General features: G+C 39.7%; 2 protein-coding genes across 2 annotated transcripts in view; both read right to left on the reverse strand.

Moving 5' to 3' along the window:
* PYGO1 (pygopus family PHD finger 1) overlaps positions 1–563 on the reverse strand; it is a 13,981-nt gene extending 13,418 nt beyond the window's left edge. Inside the window, exon 1 of the mRNA XM_027644552.1 lies at positions 274–563. Coding sequence (XP_027500353.1) covers positions 274–563 — 290 coding nt within the window. The remainder of the gene's footprint in view (positions 1–273) is intronic.
* Positions 564–12,280: 11,717 nt separating this feature from the next.
* The window catches only part of PRTG (protogenin), a 78,276-nt gene continuing 70,369 nt past the window's right edge, over positions 12,281–20,187 (reverse strand). Inside the window, 5 exon segments of the mRNA XM_027644470.1 lie at positions 12,281–13,517; positions 14,659–14,763; positions 15,728–15,893; positions 16,851–16,971; positions 17,546–17,728. Coding sequence (XP_027500271.1) covers positions 13,131–13,517; positions 14,659–14,763; positions 15,728–15,893; positions 16,851–16,971; positions 17,546–17,728 — 962 coding nt within the window. The 3' untranslated portion in view covers positions 12,281–13,130.

Below are 20,187 nucleotides of genomic sequence, written 5' to 3' on the forward strand. Positions count from 1 at the left end.
GGGCTCCCCGCGCCCCCGCCATGAGCGCGGCGGGACCGCCGGCCCCGGCCGCGCCGCCGCTCCGAACAAAGGCGCCGCGCCGGGGCGGCTCCGCCCGCTCCGCCACCCTCCGCTCGGCCACCGCCGGGGGTCGGTCCGGCCGCGGGGCACCCCTGGGGCGGGAGCGGGGCAGGGACCGCCCCCCGCCGGGGCCGCCGTGAGGGGAGTCTGTGCCCAGGAGCGGGTCTGGGCCGCGCTCCCGGGCCGTCAGGGGTTTCACGGCTCGGCACGTGCCTCACGCCCGCTTCCCGCCTCCGGTCTGCGGCTCCAGGTCCTCCCAGCCCACGCGGGGTGTTTCCTGAGGGGCTGGAGAACCGCGCTCCGGCGGCTCCCGAGCGGGCGGGAGGGCCCTCACAGGTGTCACCCGCCAGTCGGGTCTCTGGCCTGAGGGTACCACACAACCCACTGGGCCCGGCTGGTGCCCTCGCAGTGTTGGTGAACCCTTGAGAAACACACAGTGACTGGTAAAGTGCTGACGGTGTCACTGCAATTTTGAGGAAGCACATTCTGCCAAGGTTTGCCATCTTCTAAAGTGGCTGCATTTCAAAGGTGTTACAATACGGAGTTCTTGATCTAGATCAAAACTGTTAGTCAATTGTTTTAAAAATACCTTTTGAATAAGGATTTATCCTCCCTTAGCTAGGATAAAAATGTCCAACTGTGCAGGATGGGGTTTATTCACATGCTTGACTTCACAATTCCCAGCAGTGCTACTTCTTTATACACCTTCTTGTTAGGTGGATAGTTGGTACTTTTCCAGTACTTGGAACACTTTTGCTGAGGGGAGAAGTGATGTTTGTGTACAGGTTAAGGTATTGGTATGACTATGTTTTTACTTTTACATGTCTAACTAAATAAAGTGGAGAAAGTAATTCAATTTATGTCGATTTCACTGCTTCCCTAGACACCACTTTTATTTGTCCACAGTCTCTCACTTTGCAGCGATCCCTCGAAGTACAGCGTACTGCCAGTGTCCTCATGGGATCTCCTGCTTAATTTTGTGTAATCTTACTGAAGAGAAGTATAGCCTGTTATTAGCAGGGTGGGTGTGAACTCATCTATATTTGGAGGGAGATGTACCATATCTGCAAAGAGATTTGCATTTTCTGTTCCAGAGCTTGCTGCAGGCCTGGCTGATTCTCCCAGGGCTGCACGAGCTCTGTGCACGGCTGCCGTGTAATGGCATGTAGACTGTAATTATGGATGCGCAGATTGATGTCACCGAGTCTATAAAGGTTCCTACGGGGAGATTGTCTGCATCAGAAATGGGAGCTGGGAATTCAGATATAACCCAGTGCTCTAGTTGCAAAAAAAATTATGTCTGTTTTGCTGTTCAGCCAAATTCAGCCTTAACTTGTACTCAGGTCTTTTGTGAGCAGTCTGAGAATCCTGTTGGATCAACTTTATACTTCTAAACCCTCACTGTAAATAGCTGATGCAGTATCTGAAATGAATTATTTACTGGCTCAGGTGCTTACACCACCATCTCAAATATTCCCCAAAAGTCTATGGAAGTTCACCACCTGATAAGCCTCACTGCTCCTTGGTTGTCCTTAAAATTACTCCTCTTCCTCTCAAAAGCTGACATTAATTAAGAAAACTTAGGGGTAGCTAGTAGCAACCTTCCAACACCTTAATGGAAGTTACCAAGGAAAGAGAGACAAAGCTCTGAACAGAAGAGTGTGACAGGAAAATGAGACTCAATTTCAAATGAGCCTCCAACTGGCTGGGAGTGGGGGGTAGGTATTTTTCTGAGGCTAAGCCAGCTTTGGGACAAGAAACTGAAGAATTTGTATACCCTCCATTCTGGGAGGTTTTCAAGACCCAACTGGGCAAAACTCAGAAGAGCCTGGCCCAAGTTCAGTGTTAACCTTGCTTTGTGCAGGAGACTGGACTCAAAGTCAAGACTGCCAAGGTCCTCTGAACTGTAATGATTCTGTCATTCTGAAATAATTTTCTTCTTTTTAACAATAACCAACCACACAGAAAGCTCTTCTTCCCGGCCAGCTGTGAACAAATACTGTTGTTCAGTATTTCAGAACTCACCCTGACTGTGAAAAGGGTGGCTTTGGTGAGATAACAGTAACTTCAACTAAGTGACTCAGACCTACAAATGTTATTAAGTATAGAGGAGCTGGTTTGATAACTTCTAGGTTCTTTTCCTCCTGAATTCAGGTTGAAAAGAAGGCTACTGAGTCTGTCTGTACAAACTACCAGAAGGCAAAGGAAGTTCTTTTACCGATCGTTGTCGTAGCATCTGAACATTCAACATTGCATTACAGTTTCAGGAGAGAAGTATCAATGAAACATGGATCCACAATACAGCATTAACACTTAAAAACAAAAACAAAAACCAAAAACACTTATTGCATCTTCTCACATGTATCTGCTGCAAATCTCAGGAGCAGAGATTAGCAGAGCATAGAAGCCCATTTTGACAACATATGGTTGTATGCAAATGTGCTAATGGAAAAAGTATAAACACCTCAGAGGAATTTACTGATGTTTATGGAATTTAGAAAGGGAAAAAGTGAAAGATTTTTTTCTATTTGAATTTATGGGGGCCAAGATATAATGTCAGAGGAATAAAATTATAAAAGCAAAAAAATGCAAGCACAACATCAGAAGGAAAAAAGTCAGAAACTGGCTGAACTGTGTAACTCTGCCACTTCCAGTAGCAGGGGAAAATACAGAAGTTTTCTTCTCATGTAAGCCAAATATGTTCTAAAATAAAGCACATAGAGCTTTACTGCCATTTATCAACTCATTGCAGGAGATTCCCTACATAGCAAGACTGAAATGGCCCCCTGTGCAATGGACACGGACCTGGGAGTCCAGCAGGATCCTGCAGAAAGGCAGTGCCAAGGTATGGCATCCAGCAGCACCTGTGCAGGTTTTCTGGCATATAGACCCAAAAGTTGAGCAGCCAGTAGTCTCTCCCACCTGGACAGAAAGTGTTGAGCTGGAAAAAAGGGACACATTTAATGAAATGTGGATTGCGATCGTCTTAGCGCATAAAAGTATTCCAGCATCAGTAGATTTGATTGCTCTACCTGCTATGAGGGAAAAAATGCAATCATTCATTTTTCTAAAGGCTTTCTTTTCATGTCACACAACTTTAAGTGTTAACTCTACAATCTTGTACATGTTTCACAGCACTGCAGTGATAAATAGGACTGTTTATCAAGGCTGGAGGGAGAGTCTGTCAAGCCCAGGACAACAATAAAAACCTGAGTTTGTTGTTCTGCTGGAGTTACACCTCTTCCTCCACACTCGTTTGTTCTTGTCCTCCACACCTCCCTTTGTGCATGTTTATAAGTCACACTGAGATGTGCTTTTCATGCCTTTTTAGTCTGGCTGGTTATGCAGCTGATACTGCTCTGAGAAAATGTGTTAACCAGGTCCCTTCTGGGCCTGTCAGATGTAGAGCATCTCTCTGCCCATCTGAGGGGCTGTAACTGTAAGTGAAACAGTCTGAGCTCAAGTCGTGGAAGCTATTTCAGTGCAAGCTGCTCCCCTACTGGTGAACACTACATCTGTTCTGGTGATGGAAACCAGGTCTCACCAGCCCACGTCTGTTTAGTTTCTGCTTTTAATCAACAAAAATTAAAACTGTCTAACCTCCTGCATTAGCCGTTCAGCCACGAAATATAAAATACAAAACAAAATCTAATAATTGTTTATTCATGTTTCAACTTTAATCTGAAATGAATATAAAACTGTTAGTAGGGAAAAAGTGGTTTATTAATTGGCCCATGAAAGAATGTAAGATTTTTTTCTGTAGTCCGTTGCATTAGTTTTCTCAGTCACAAGTCTGAGAATGATCATGCCTTTGTCTAATCACAAGGCAAATCATTGGCTGATGGAACACATTTTTCTAAGCTTTGCAAGACAAGTTATTAGAGGACTGATCAAAAAATGTCTCAGAAATGTGTACAAAGGGCACTCCAGTGTCATAGCTATACTAGAACAAAATTTTTACAGTTCAAAGCAAGCTCTTAGTTCTGAAACTGAGCAAGACTAATTGATTTTTTTTTTTGAGTGCACACTTTCCTTTTTCAGCTTATAGTTAAAATATGTATTTGCTCAAGTATTTAAAAAAAAAAAACAACTTTCATGCACTCAGATACTCTTGCCAACAACACAACTTATAAAGTTAAAACCTACAATTTCCCAAAAGTTATAAATTATAAAATTATATATCAATATATAGAAATTAATTAGCATCTAAACTATTACAATACGAATATGATATTGACTGGGAACTTACATTTAATTATTATATATATATATATATATATTTATATAAACACCAAAGTACAAAAGTTTTGACTTTTGAAAGAAGAAATCCGGTGTGTGTATATATACATATGCATTAAAAAGCCTCATTTGATCTTCAAGTCGCCAAGGAACGTAAAACCTCTATAATAAATAAAAAGGAACTTTCAGTTTGCCATGTTAACACCAATATAATAAATTTCAGAAAAGGACAAATTTATGTTAAACAAACCTTTGTGGGCTTCTCTGAAAAATGGATTACTATCTACTCGAAGAGGTGGTCGCCTGTTGAGCAACGAATAGTGAAATGGGGACACTCTGTGGGGAAAGGAAAGAAATGCAATTTCTTGCACTTTCTGGATCATTGTCTTGAATCCTTTGCATTTTCCTGTTTATCATGGTCTGATGAAAAGAGAAGCAAGCATTTAATTCCAACACTGCATCACTTACAAAACCCCAAATAAAGGAAATATATTACAAACACTGTTAGAAAATCCAGTAAAAAAACTCCACTATGAAATCTCAGCATTCCGACATCCTTTAAGAGGAGCTAACAAATCCAACTTAGTTATCTCCTTTGTTTATTGTGCAACAAAAGTAGGGAAGAACACAAGAACAGATCACTAAATATGCTTAAGTACACCATGACCTAGTTACATAGATGCTGCACTCCCCCATTACAATTGAGAGCAGCTTCCTTAATCCCCAGGCTAAAATTCACATGAAATCCAGGATTTCAAGAAAAGAATGTGGAACTAATTATTTAAAATACATGCACTATCTGTCCACAAACACCAAACTGGATTTAATTGCTTGACATGTATTACGCCTAATGGGGGTGATTCCAAATCTGAAGTTTAGAGGCAGAAGTTTTGGGATACTATAGAGATGTTCCTACAGGGATCCTATAATTTAGTTATCTGCAACTGCAGGACTGGGCTCTAAGTTTTGGCCCAGCTGAGCTACAGAAAAGGAACACCATCACAAACTCTTAAAACCCTGTTGAATGCTAAACCAAGCTGCAGAGTGCTCCTATTAAAAGGCTGTTTTCCAGTCAACCCAACTACAAACGGCAACCACATAACTTGGGGTGAGACTTCTAAACCACAGGACATGACACTGCTGAATGTCAATGTGCTGGTCCCATCTCTGGCCAGGGCTCAAAAGCTCATCATGGAGGTGACTTCTGAGTCTTCCCAAGAGCACAGGTGAACTCCTGGGTACTGATGGTGATTGCAGGCTGTGCTACAGCGGCTTCCGAAGTGCTGACCTTCTTCACTGATGTTATCTTGCTCTGTGTAGATCACAAAGCTACAGATGCAGTATATTAAAAATGAGACTGCTTTCCTCTTTAATGCAGTTATTTTTCTGTAAAGTGTTGTAAAAGCCAGTATCAGAATTCTTCCTATTATGAACTAGAGGTTGTCTTGCTTTTGATTTGGCAGAAGAATTTTAATTGAAATACTTAGAACTCAAGCCTGGAGTTAACTTACCCTTTGAAGCTGGAAATCTTGATCTCAAGGGATTCATTCTGCCTTGACTGTGGATTTTGTGTAAAGCAAAGCCAGATTGTCTTATTTGGTAGAGACTGAGCAAGCTGTTACTGACTTTTAAATATTCAGGATCTATTCCAAAGCATGACGGTTGCTAACATGAATAATTTTTAATGGATTTTTTTTTCATTATTTTACAGTCTGTGCTGTAAACTATCTTACTTCCAACTTCAATTGCATAACCTAATACAGGGAAGGCTATGAGCAAGTAGTTCAGTGGGATTGTTTTAAGCTGATTTGTCTGTAAACTGCAAAAAGCAAGGAGGCAGCATAGACTGAGCTCTGTCACTCATCCCCTGGTGATAGATTTCAGCAAACCAGAGAGGTTAATCTCCTAGATCAGCACCCCAAAATGCAAATTGTTAAAAAGCTGTAGTGAGCTGTAGTGTATGCAACACTTTCCTGCTTTCATGTGGTGCAATCGCCTGGCAGTCTAGCCAGAAATCTGCTGCTTTACTCATGAAAATCATTTTTTCCCAGTCTATTGCCATGTAGATAAAAGGAAATTCAAACCCATTCTATTAACATGAACTCTGGGGAGTCCCCAGTCTATTTCCAAGTAAAGTAGACTCCATTGTACTGGGCACTGATTTAAAATGTCTCATGGAGGAGTATAACAGGAAACACTGTCTTCTATCGCACACAGAAATTCACTTTCACCCTTCTAAACTTGGAATGATTACAGTACCTAGCATCCCCTGGACCTATCTAGAATTTTGGTCAACTTCCAGTGACATTTGAGCCATCTCTCCAGTGAAACCTTGAGGAACATGGACCACTTGGCAGCACTGCCAGAAAACCCTCTCAGCTGGTTCTTGCAGGGCAAATGGGGATTCCCACCCAAGAAAGGGCACGAGTCTCTCAGAGAGCAGCTGGCAGCCAAATGTGTGTCAGCCCCCCAGGCCTCTATTGCCAGCCAAGGGAGATCCTGTGGACTAGAGATATCCATGCATGGCATCCCTTTCACTAAGGCACAGCTAGATTCTGAATTATTTGCATTTTCTGTATGCCTTAATGGTGCATTCCTATGTAAATGAGATTTAAACTATGGGATTGAAATAAAGCTTACACTCCACCTTCAGGTAGAAACAATATGATGTCTCTGTCAAATCTGAACGTGTTTACCTGGGGCTCCAGCATGCAGGTATGTGGAGAGAGAGGCGTTCAAATACCATCTTCTTCGCTTTGTGGGGAGGAAAAGGTGAAGCCAAAGCAGAGATCATGCATGGCTGTTCAACAGTAGTGGGACACAAGAGGTTTTAGGTGGGAATAATTCCAGGTACATAAGTGATAAATGAATTGGGATAAATGCTTGAGAAAGTTCTATGAATTTCAATGATAAGGCACGTGCAGTTTACTCTCTACCTCCTTCTATGACTTCAAGTGCCAACATCTCCCTGTCTGCCCAGCCTGAAATGAGGCATTGTAGTTACAACTTCTTTGCTTTGAGCCATTCCTCAGACACACTGAAAATAAAGTATTCAGCAAGTAGCAGTTTTACTAAGGAAAACTTTTATTTCAACTGTGCAATCAATCAGTATTTAGACAGCAGTTCCATAAACATTTGGCATTTAAACTTCTATTACTTTTTGGCATGACCTTGGGGTAGTATATAAACAACCCTGGAGGGGAAAAATGAACCAACACACTAGGTAACATTTACTAGAATGCTAGAAAAAGAAATCCACATTATTAAACAAAATAGTTTTAAAAGACATTAAAAAGTTACATTCAAATCAGGGCAAACATTAGCTTCCCTCACCCAATGGAATTCACAGAGCTGATCCCCTGAGACAAATATAAAATTAATACAATTCAGCTCCATCCTCCATTAGCCAGTCAGCCATTGCTGCCCTTAGAAGAAAATGGCACATGGAGTGAAAGGATCCAGAACACCACAATATGAGATACATACCTGGCTCCTACACTGGCAAGTCATTCACAACTTAAAAAAAAACCCAAACAAAAACAAACAACCAAAAACCAAAAGCCAAACAATCAAAAAGCAACATTTGTATAAGTCAGTTTTTCATATACAGTCAGTCTTCACTGAAAACACACCAGGCAGGTGCAATGTGGGTATATGCAATCATGAAAATCAGAAAACTTAATTTGAAGGAGTCCAACTCGCAATGGAACCAGAGGGCCCAACACGACAAAACCTTAAGCACGTGTTTACATCCCTTTTGAGTCAATTAGGACCAGCATAAATACAGAGGAATTCCAAAGAAATAAAGTTACTCACATTTGAGCCAAATTGAATTTTTGTTCTTTTTATATGGGTCCCGATGAACAGAAAGCAATCTGGGTTTGAATTGTATTGAAGAACAGTATTTTTTGAAACACATGTCCTAAAATACAGTTACATAATTTTATTATAGAAAGATGCTCAGTATTTCCTGCAGACAGTCAAATCCCTCTGCTTTAAGAATTGTCTGCTATTAGCAGAGCTGCAGTTGCAGCAACCAGTAAGTGTGTAACAATTGTTCAAGCTAAGAACCACTGCAGCAATTACTAAGTGTAATTCTGCTTTCAATTTTATGAGAATACTGTCAGTAAATTGATTTCTGAGAAATACCACCAGTGTTACATCTGTGCAGCTCTCTTTGGTTGGCGTAAATGCGATTTTGGGCTAAACATGGAGTGCCCTACAAACCTACCAATGTTAGGAGATGGATTTTTCCCTGCATGAACTTCTTTATGTAACAAAAATGAGCAAGAGCTCCTGGTCTTAGGCCTTCCAAGTTTGCTCTGAGTAACATTTTACTGAGACCCAGCAGCCCATGGTAACTATGCTTGGTAACTCCATGGTAACTGCAACCCAGGTTGCAGCAAATGATAAGTCATTCAAGTTGACTTAATTTGCAAGGAAAAAGAGGTAAATTGACTTCAATTACTCAATATTTACTACAGGCTAAACCTGTAGAGTTACATGGAGAGTTACGGTGGACCTCTTATGCAGGTGACTTGTTATCTCCCAAAAATCCATTTGCCAATGGGAGTTTTAACCATTTAAGAATTCTGTCCTGCTAAAATAATAATACAGTGGAGATTTTTAAAACAAACAAACAAACAAACAAACAAACAAACAAACAGCTTATTTTATCTGTCCCAACTATGCAAACTGAAATACAAATTAATTCTCCCATTGGTTTAAAAAGAAACAGGATGATGGCCCTTATTTGAATAAAGCAAACAAGATGAAGCTCATAGTTTAAAGCATGGACTAAACCCAGAGAATGAACTATAAGAACAATTAAAACCAGGCAAAGCAATCTCTTGATACCCTTTTCTGCTAAAAATCTCATCAGTTATACAGAAAATGCAGAGCTAATATAGGAAATTACTGAAAGTGATATGTAGATTTTTTAGTTTTCTCTTACAAAAGCAGAACTATTACAAAAATAATCAACTGATATGCCCTTTTCTACACAGCATACACATTCCCAATTTTCTTAGATAATTCCTGAAAGATGAGAATATTTTTTATTTGTTAAATATGAAGAAAGTACAGAAGTGTAACTGTGGGCAGATTGAGCACTTAGTTTTGGATCCAGGTTCTGCAGAACAGGCATTGCTGTTGCAGCTGAAGGGCAGAGTGCTCACTTAGAAACATGATTAGCATAGTAAGTCAGCTTTCAAGGTTCCCTCTTTAAGTTTTGATGCTTTTCAAGTCACATGATTTTTGCCCTTTTTTTTAAAACACAAGGGTTGCATATACACTCATTACACCAGCCATGGCTCCTTAGTTCTCAGTACAATTAAACAAAATCAATTCTCATAGTGTAACACTAAATTCCACATTTATGTTCATCTTCCAGAACGTATTTAGAAAAATTCATAATTAAGAAATTATTTTTTTTTCTCCAGGATCCAGTTTCTACAGACATAACCAAGAAAAAAAAAACCTGGAAAACCTGAAACCAGTCTGCCTGCTGTGTTCTGCCAGCTCTTTCTAGGCAAATGGAATGAAAACATTTACATATAAAAACCTCCTTTCCTTAGACAGCCACAGGTACAAATTTTTAAGAAAATTATTATGTGTAATATCATATTCATAATTACCTGTATTGGCTTCAAGGATGTGAAGCATTTAAACTCTGAGCCCATTTCTGCACTGTTACAATCATAAAGGATTGATTCTGCTATTGAGATCAATAAATAAAGTATTGATTTCTACACAATTTTTCTGGAGATTCCTTTGCTTACCTTGTTGGAGTTTTCAATAGTAAGACAAATTTTCTACCACAAAATTTTGTCATATATTACTGCTAGGCTATAAATTTTGAGGAGAGGATATTTTCTGTTCTGTAGCAATCACGACTGTGCCAAAGGGAAGCACATGAATGTAGACTGGGTTCTGGAGAAGTGTATTATATTTGGTTAACATAAAAGTAAAGAAAAAGACAGAATAATTAATGCCTAACTAAGCTTGCCTATATGCTGAGGTAACCTTAAATATCTTTGGTTTTCTTTATTTGCTGATAAGAAGTACCTTGATGAAATATTAAGTGATCAATAGAGTTCTGGTCTCTAATACACTAAGTATTTTCAACTCTTTGGCTTATTAAACTCAGAAGATTGACAGATTTTATATGAAGTCTTTTTCACTCAAATTATCCATAGGTTAAACTGCAAAGTGGATTTATAGTAATTACCTGTAATGAAGGTTATGAAATTACATCTGATTACCAGTACTTACAGCAAACAAGTCTTTGGAGAAGCAGTTACCATCTGCATATCAGCTCTTTCTGAATGAGACTAACAAAAGAGGCTACTCTGAAAGATGAAGTGTGAAACTTCATGCTACAGTTACACATTCTTACTCTAATTTTGATTAATTCACACTTTTCCTAACTAGAAAGAGTACTCTGCTGTACACTAAACATTCTGCCTGACAAGACCAAAAATAAATCTTTGGTGAAAAGGTTTTCTTTTTCTTCAGCAAGTAGATAAAAAACTGTTCAAAAATATTTTTCTTAATACTGTATTGTTAATCAACTACATGCTGGAGAAAAAAATTACACTTGGAATTCTTTGGAGGTATCTGCTGGTATTATAACTTTCTTTAAAGGCTCTTGTAATAACAAGGTAGTTAAAATTGTAGAAGCATACAATTCACCTATGCAATTGGCTACTACAATCAAGAAGCCCTATTGGTTTTTGTTAGTAACTACTTATACAATAAAATGTATTCAGCTCTTCAAACCTATAATTTTTTACCTAGTTTAATTATTTTTGGACAATATGTGGCTTCCTTCTCTTCTACAGAAAAGTCTTTGGTACAAGATTATTTTTAAAGCATTTGAATCAACACTGTTATAGAAGGTGAATGTGAACTAGCAAACAGTTCTAAACAGAACTCCAGCAACCAGAGCCAGATTCCTCAGCACAAACCAACCAGAAGAGTAGGGCTTACCAACAACTTCTCACCTCCTACTGATACATGAGGAACAACACAAGCCAGCCTGGCCCACCTGGAGAGTGACATCTTAGCCCCAGTAAAGTCAATGGAGTTCTGACAGACTTAAATAGAGCCAGGAGTTCCTATGGTTGATTTCTCACCACATTACATTTTAAACATTTTCTTTGAGTAAAAACATATGCCTAATTTTTTTCCTTTCCTTTTCTTTATTTCTTTTTTTTTCTTTTTTTTCTTTTTTTTTTTTGTTTAAGTAAAACAGGGAAAGAGGAGGAGTGAGAAGAAGACTGGATATAGATACAGGCAAGTTTCTAATATTGGATGATTCCAGCCCCCTCCCTGTCTCTCGCTCTCTCCTATTAAAAAACAAAACGATACCCTGTCAGTTTGCTCCACGTTTCTGTGAGGCAGCTTAAAAGTAACAAACTGTTCCCTGAGTACAGGAAAAAACAACATCAACAAAACCCAAAAAACACTAGAATAATTTTTAAAGGAGGTAGTATAAAACAGGAATTGCATGGGTTTGAGGCAGTAGCAGTACTCACCTCTTTAAACAGACTCTTCAACTAAAGCTCTGGCTTTATTATTTCTCATGGTAGCCTACTAAGAGTTTTAGATTGGCATGTGGTAAACTCCCTGAGCTAAAATTCCTGGCTAATAGCACACTAGGTGAAGGCAAGGAGCAGGGTTGCATTCTAACAACAGCTCTGAGACGTATTACAATGCTAGCAGTGCTTATCAGCACTCAAATCTGGGTAAAAATAAACTCATGATACAGTTTACTTTAAAAAATCTAAGAAGGATTTAAGGCATCTTTCTGTACTCCAAAGCAACTTTATGAATACTAAAAAGGCGTAAGGCAAATCAGTAATTTCATAATATATAATGCAAGGCACCATTGCTAAGAAGTACTGTGATACTGGAATACTCAGCATTATTATCTCTTCCCTGACTCTCAGGCAGAGCCACACTGTTTGAAAATGCTGAGTACTTCTTCATTTTGCCATGCTTTTTAGCCGTAACTGTGAATAAAGGGGCAACATTTGTCACACTGTGGGGAATCCACCCTGTCCCAGAGCCCTAAGGATATAGCAAACATCCTGTCAGCAGTTGCTGGCACAGGTTTCTGGGGGAAAGGCACTGTCCTAGGCTTACTGGGGTTATAAGAAATCAACAGGTACAAAAGATTTCATGTGGCTCTACATGTGGAAGCTCCAGTTTTCCCAGTTTTTAACATACTCTATGTCAACCACATGAAATCCTAACTTTTTATACTCTGAGGTTTCCTTCTTTTCAAAGACAGAGCTTCAGCTAAACAATCTTGTTCACCAACCTATACAACTCCCCGATCGCTGAGCACATACATATGCACACACACACACACATTCTACACACAACTGGGGGGGAAAAAACCAAACCAAACCCAAAAAACTCAAAATAAAACAACACTACTAGGAAGTATCATCAGTTCCATAACTGAGACCAACTAGAACACAAATGAGGTAAAGCAGTCGTCATTCAGAGTTCACCTCTCGGCAAACTGAGGTAGATAGTCAGCAAAAGGGCCAACAGCCTTCCCTTTGCTCCAGTGACATATTTTTAACTTTAGTCAGAAATCTTCACTCCTTTCACATTTTTTGACCACTGAACATTCAAAATGAGTGAGTTTAAAAAAAAAACAAATCAAAATAAAGCAAGAAAAAAGAAAACAAACATTCAACAGAAATATGGATCACCTGCTAGGTTAGTCAGGCTTTCCACAATAAAACTTTGGCTCCCTGTTCATTGTCCTTCGAACAGACATACACTGTCAGAATGTCTGGCGTGGCCCCAGGATGTCAGTTCTGCACTGCAGGGTGGATCTGAGGAGGTGAGGTAGGAGTCTGGTCAGCAGCAAACAGCAGGGGAGACTCTGTGCAGTCACTGATGGCGGGGTTCGTGGCGTTAATACCCAAGTCACTGCTCACAAAAGGACTGGTGGTGGGAGGGGTGGCACTGGTCACAGAGGAGAGATGTATCTCATCGTTGGATTCATGAGAAAACCTTCCAGAGTCGCCGGTCTCGTGGCTTCCCTCGCTGTTGGCCGAATGCTCAGTGTCAGCAGCAATACTGAAGGGCACCTGGAAGTTGGACTGCTGGCCCGGAGAGCTGGGGGAGTCCTCACTGACCAGCACGGGGGGGCCTGGCTGGTACAGACACACAGCCTGCACAAACCTTCTCGGGGGCTACACAAAAAGAGAGAGAAAAGGGTTGTTGAAGCTCTGAAAAGCTGAGCCATAATTTGAATTTTTACTGCATTTCCTGCCTTCTATTCCACCAGAGTGCTCCTAACAGCACTGCTTCACAACAACCAGGGCTTTCCTACAGGAGTTTAAGAAGAATCAATCTCAAGTCTTGCTCATACTTTTTTCTTCCATAATAGATGAAATAATCCTTCCAGATATGCATGGGTAATCAAAAATTATTTCACTGCAAAGACCTGAACAGTATTTTAAAAACACATTTGGTAGAGTTCTCTCCTGTCCCCTCATGCATATTCTTTAAGCATTACTCCTGGGGTGATAGCAAATATTTTTTGTATAGAGGCATCAGAAATTCACAACTGCTTCTGGAAATACTTTCGAATATGAATTTACAACATGGATATCAAGACTTTCTATTTCTTAAACACACAAGAGCACAAAACAAGTTACAATGAAATAAAGAGTAGTTACAGCCGCCACAGGTGTGAATTTGCATTACAAATGTTCCAGGTTTGGTTGAACACTTCAGTTCTAAACTGTTATTTTTCTCAACCAAATAGCAAATGTTTGATAATTGGCAAGAATTTCAGCAGCCAGACAGTTCTACTCAGATTCTCAATTTCCTCAGTACTTTGGGTATATCATTTAGTTTCCCTCTTTTGTTTCTCTGCAGCAAACAGAAGTTTTAGCTGTCAGGGTAGGAGAGGATTCTCTATATTTTAATATTATTTTTATTTGTATATACGTATTTAATTTGTATTTATATTTATACAAAGTCTCTGCAGATGTAGTACATGTGATGTACAGATCCAGTACACAGAAATCCTTTTGCTCACAGATAAAAGGGCAAAGGCAAGAAAGTGGTCAGTTAATTGTGGAGAGTTGCAGTGTCTGACAACTGTAAAGAGTTACAGTGTCCCGACAATATCTGTCAGAAAATGAAATATTCATAAGACTTTGCTATGAGATAGAACACCATCAACCTTAACATAACTGAAACTACCCAATTAAAACTTAGACCATTAATTATGCTTTCTCATAAATAGAAAACTACATATCTTCCTTTCCAAACACAGGGGTCTAAGAGTAAAGATTGTGCATCTTTGCCCATTGGAGCAATTACCTCCTCAGTCTTCACCTTCTTAGTATCTTGGAAGAACAGCCACCTCTTCTTGCTGTTAGCCTTTGTCACAGGCCCATAGCTGTTAATAATCAGATCTGATCCTCCCTACAACAGAGGAATATGCAGACATTTATTTTAATAAAGTAAATTTCTAAGATATTTGAAAATATTTTTCTATTCCTACCTATTGGCTCCATACTGAAAATGAAGACAAATGAAGTCTCAGTGCTGAGTCACATTTTTTGTGGTCTGGTACTCATCTGCTTGATACAAGTCAAGAACAGATCCACTAAATCTGAGAAGCCCACCTTTCAGACCCAACAGCTGTAATACTGCAGACACACAGCAAAATATTCCAGCTGCTGCTCTTGCTCTACTGCTTTGGATGTTAACCATTCACATTTAGAGCATCTGTGCCTGTGCTGGGGTCCATTTCCATTCCCCAGCTCTTGCATTCAGGGAGCAGCTTCATTCAAGTTTGCAGTGTGAACAGAACACATCTTAATTCACTATGTCTGCATGTGAAAGGAAGGCCACTGTGGTTTTGTCACAGTGGACTCCTGGGCTTAAGATTGTATACATCCACTGGTAAATTCTGCCATCTAAACTAATTTATAGTTTGATCAAATATGAGTTTGTAAACTGTAACATTGTCTTTCCAGCAAATATACAGAAAAATAATACTTTCTTTAATAGCTGCTTAGTGCCACACTTGACTAGATTGTGCACAGGCACTTGCTGAGCTGGCTGCTGACAAGGACTCTCACTTATCTCCTTGGACTAACAGAGGCCACCGAGCAGCCTCGAGTCTGTGGAGCTTTTATCCTGTGATGCTGTGCCAGAGCCAAACACTGCAATCTGCAGAGTACAGTGTAAGACAAGTCTGAACTTTCAGATAAGTCTTGAAAATTTGAGCCTGGATTGCCAAACCTGTGCTTGTTCCGTTAAAAAAAAAAAACTCCTGGGGGTTCGTAGTACACATATTTTACATTTGATAAGGACTCTGATGTTATAAGAATGAATTCTAAAGAAAGATTTCTGATTTGGGAGCAAGTAAAGCTCACAGTACCTTAGCATCGATGAAGTTGTTTCCCACTATCATTGGCAGTAAGGATTCTTCATTCTCTGCAATTCCTTCAGTATTCTTCTCCACCTCATTAGCACTGGCTAATGAGATGCTGGTATGTGACAGCTGGTCAGTGTTTTGCTGCACTGGCTTAGGAGCAGATGTTTTCCTACACAATGTTAAGCAGGAAAAAAATTGACCCATGGGAATAAAATACAAAAAAATCAAGGATAAACTTCAAAGCTACTATTAATCCAGTAATGCTGGTATACTCTCGGCATTTACATTTTGTTATATGATACTTCTAATTCACATGGAATTTAAATGTTATTGCTTGTGATAAAAATAACATCTGCTTCCAGTTAATCATACACAGTAGGCTACAAGCTTATGAGCAGACAGGAATTGTCATGATTAGTAATATTACTTGGAGGAAGTAACCACTAATGATATTAAGACCTTTCTACCATGCTACACAGAGACTGTCTCCAGTACATATTTTTCCTTTATGAATGCTAAAAATCTCTTGTTACTGAAATACACTGTTAAAGAGTTTTTAATTTATTATTTAAAGTAACTTATATTTTTTCTGATCCCAGAGTTTTGGGCAGTCACTAGGCCAGTTTATACCCTAGAGCAGCTCATGACAGACAGACAGACAGATGGTGGCTTGCACCACTGCAAATAAACTGCATCATGGATCTGCTGTGGAAACTGCATCATGAAACTGCTTTATGTCGGAGTTTCTTTTGTCCAGCAACACCCAGGGGGGTTAAAGCCTTGCAAAACCACGTCTGGGCAGGCTGGAGGGTTAAGTAGGAAGAGCAGATGATGGACAGCAGCATGCTCATCTGACTCAAAGGGGGGTTTGCATTTGGAAACATGCCTCATACTTAGTTGTCAAAGCACCACCACTGACTCACTCTGTGGGTTCTTCCTCCTTTTCATTGGAGAAGGGGCTCAGGTAGAGTAGGGAGAGCCAACAAAGTGCTTTGTTTCCAATGCTAGTAGAAACAGGTGAAGAGACAGAGTACTTCAGAGAACTTAGCACTCTTGGAGGAGGAAGCACATCCCAAGAATGAGTGCGCCCTGAAAAAGAGCTCATTCTTCAAGAACAAAAACATACCTGGCTTTACTTCGATAAATTAAGATCAGGATGCAGATAAGGATGCAGGTCAAGGCTATGCAAACCCCAACAACAATGCCAGTCATTGATTTCTGGTCCAGATGGTAATAGTCAGAATAAGCTATATCAAAAAAGAACATAGAAAGGCTCAGTAAATAAGAAGAGCTAACCCCTGCTCCCTTGTCAAGAAATTAATAGGGTTACAGTCACAACCACAGAGACAAATGGTTCCTTCTAATGAGATTTCCAGGCCTTCTCTGTCATGCATTTTGACATTTTTGAAAATAAAACTCACAGACCAAACAGAGAAGAGTCTGGTCAGTGCAGTCCTGGTGTGGGAGGGGAGGAAGGGAATGCCTCTTGGGATGGACCCAGTGTTACTGGGTATCTCAAGACATAAAGGACTTGGAGGAAATGCCATAGAGGAGTGGCTGCGAAGCTGAATTCAAACCAGTTATGTATTGTCATTTGATAGACAGACTTCCAACTTCTGAGCAAGAGCATCAAACCAGCTCTGTGTTGAACTGAGATAAAAATTCCAAAATCATTTCATTTAGAACAAGAAAATGTTTCACTGTTAGGACTACCTCACATAAACCAGAATGGTTTATCAAAACACAGTTACAAGCTAAAACAAACAGGGATCTTTTTGCTCCAATACTTGTGACAGCAGTAATTAAAACATTGCTACTGACTTGTGGAATCGCCAGAATCCAAGCGTTTGGGTCTCTGATTAGATTCTGATGTCTCCTTCGGCAGGACAGCAAATTCCACTGCATTTGAGAAGGGTCCTTCTCCCACCTCATTGGAGGCTGCTATTTTAACCAAGTAGATGTTTCCTGCTACAAGGTTTTCCAGCAAAGCCATGGTCATTGCTCCTATAAAAAGATTTGATAGACAGTTCCAGTTAAGACAAAATCTGTGGGAACAGACCAAGATTTAGACACTGGGACCTACACTTTCCTTCCAATACCACCTGCAAATCTTGTTTGAGGACTTTGATACCTTCTAACCTGCACATATAAGGAACAGAATGAACATTGGGCCTTGTCTTCTTGTCCCTTCTGTCCTTTCTCTCCATCCTGCTTGAACACAGCACACCGTGAACTTCCAGTATAGTTCAAAACCAAGAGTCAAGTATTGGGTACAACACACAGCACACTAATCCTAAATCTGGCATGAGCTGCATTTCAGTGTGGTAGCATTTATGCTGTGATCAGATCTATGAGCAGATGAGCCAAGCTCATAACCAGATTCTGAGGCAGCAAAAGCAGAAAGATAGACCTCTCTCGTATATGCCTCTCCTCAATCCACTGTACCATGAATGTGAATGCAAATTGTCATAACAAAAGAATTCAGGTTCACTTTATCGAATTTCAGGTGTAGTTGGTTTAATGAACAGGACAGCTTTGCAAGAGTACATTATACCACACTTTTAAAACAAAATTAAGCCCTATTTAGACCTGTGTAAGCTTCCTTGATTACTGTGCATCTGAGCTGTGCTACTAAGAATATTACAGAAAATGCCTTTTTCACATGCTAGGGATTCATTTCCTAAAGTCCCTGAAGGCAGGAAAAGAGATTAAGAACATATATAGGATTCACTTGCATTGTCCTTAGACAGGCAAAACTCCTATCAAACTCAATGAGAGCTTTGCCTGCCCAGGGACTGCAGACTACTGCTTACAATTCCAGTTCATTTCTAAAATGCCTGTGTTTCTTGCTACCATGGAAATATACTGCTTTTCTTTCCCTAAATAGTGGCAGTTACAGGACCAAATCTCTCTCTTGTTCTCTTTCACATATTCCATTCACTATCTCAGACTTAAGTCAAAATTTCAACCTTTTAAATCAGTTTGAAAAGCTAGAATTTATAGTATCATGGGAGCCTATATAAAATATAAGCCTGTTTTGTTGACAGAAAAGATTATAAATTTGGCAAAAAAGGAAGCTACTTCAAAAGCTATTTCAGCTCTTCCATAGAAAAAAAACCTGAAAGCATTTGAAGTAAAATGTGAGGTATCTGTAGCCAAAGGAGCTGTAATATTTAGCACTAGCAAGGGTGAAAGGTCACATTTCAATATTACAGGCTCTTTCCCACCAGCTCCTTTCAAATCTGCTGCATGGCTGAAACACGTGAGCACTTTGTACTGATTTACTGCACACCAAGTGTGTAAAGGCTGTAACTTCTAATCCACTTGAAGAAAACTAGGGAAAGGGGGGAGGTGGCTGGAAGATAATTCCCATCATGAATCAGCACCAAACTGCAGTTACGTTTTTTGGTTTTACCATGCCTAACACAAGCTCAGTAAATTAGAGGGTTCTAGTTTTTAAATTGGTGGCAGGGTTGAATTATTTTTTTATTTAAGGGGGATGTTTCTGGAGGTATGAGACTGGAATGGGGTCAAGATTTCACAAATCTTCTGCAGAACAGGTTTAGCATCAAGACAAAACAATGCTATATATTGCATGGGGTTAGTTGAGCTTATCAGAATAAATGCATTAAAAACCCCAAATCCTGCTTCTATCTCAAATTACCTATGAAAGTACTATCACAGGACTATCACAGTATTTGTCCCATTTTACCTCTACCTACTAGTTTTCTTTCACAGACTTTTTTGCCTATAATCAAGAGCATAACAGATTGTCCTAATGTCAAGATATCTGAATTCCATGCCATGCCTCAAACCCTAATATATCTGTCAAAATACAAAATTTGTGACTCTAACATTGATGGACATAGTAATACACTGAGATTTACAGCTCTCCATTTGCTCATTCTCTCCAGCTCTTTCAGTATGGGAACACATGAAAATGTTTACTGTTATTGCCATCCCCTCATCCCAAATCTCTGGTGAAATACTATCAGAGATGATGTTCAGGCATGGCTGAGCTGAAGGATATATCTGAAAGCAATTCAGCCACTTTGCTGCATGCAGCAAATACAGTGTATCATCACCAGAATGACAAGATTTATTCTTCAAATGTAAGCTCTCTGTGAATTTAAATCCGTTGGGTTTTTTACCAAGTAAAAATTAATGGTAAATTCATCCTCTAATTTGATACGTTTACCTCACTGTTTCTTCCAACAATTAAGTGGGACACCTTTATTTATATTATTGTTTCTTTGAACAATTTTAATAGTGAAAAAACATGGGCTCAATCCTCCCCCTATAATTAGACCTGATTGGTATTTCAGAGACTAGCTATTTTTTACAAATTTTGTTGAAGATTAATAGTCATTACCCTGTCATTCTTCACAGGTCACCATTCTATTTGGGGCCAGCCTGACAAATACATTCTGCTCCAGCAAAGACAAAGCAGCACTGTCACCTTT

This window comes from Corapipo altera, unplaced genomic scaffold (genome assembly GCF_003945725.1).
Source record: "Corapipo altera isolate COAL_440 unplaced genomic scaffold, ASM394572v1 50, whole genome shotgun sequence".
Lineage (NCBI taxonomy): Eukaryota > Metazoa > Chordata > Aves > Passeriformes > Pipridae > Corapipo > Corapipo altera.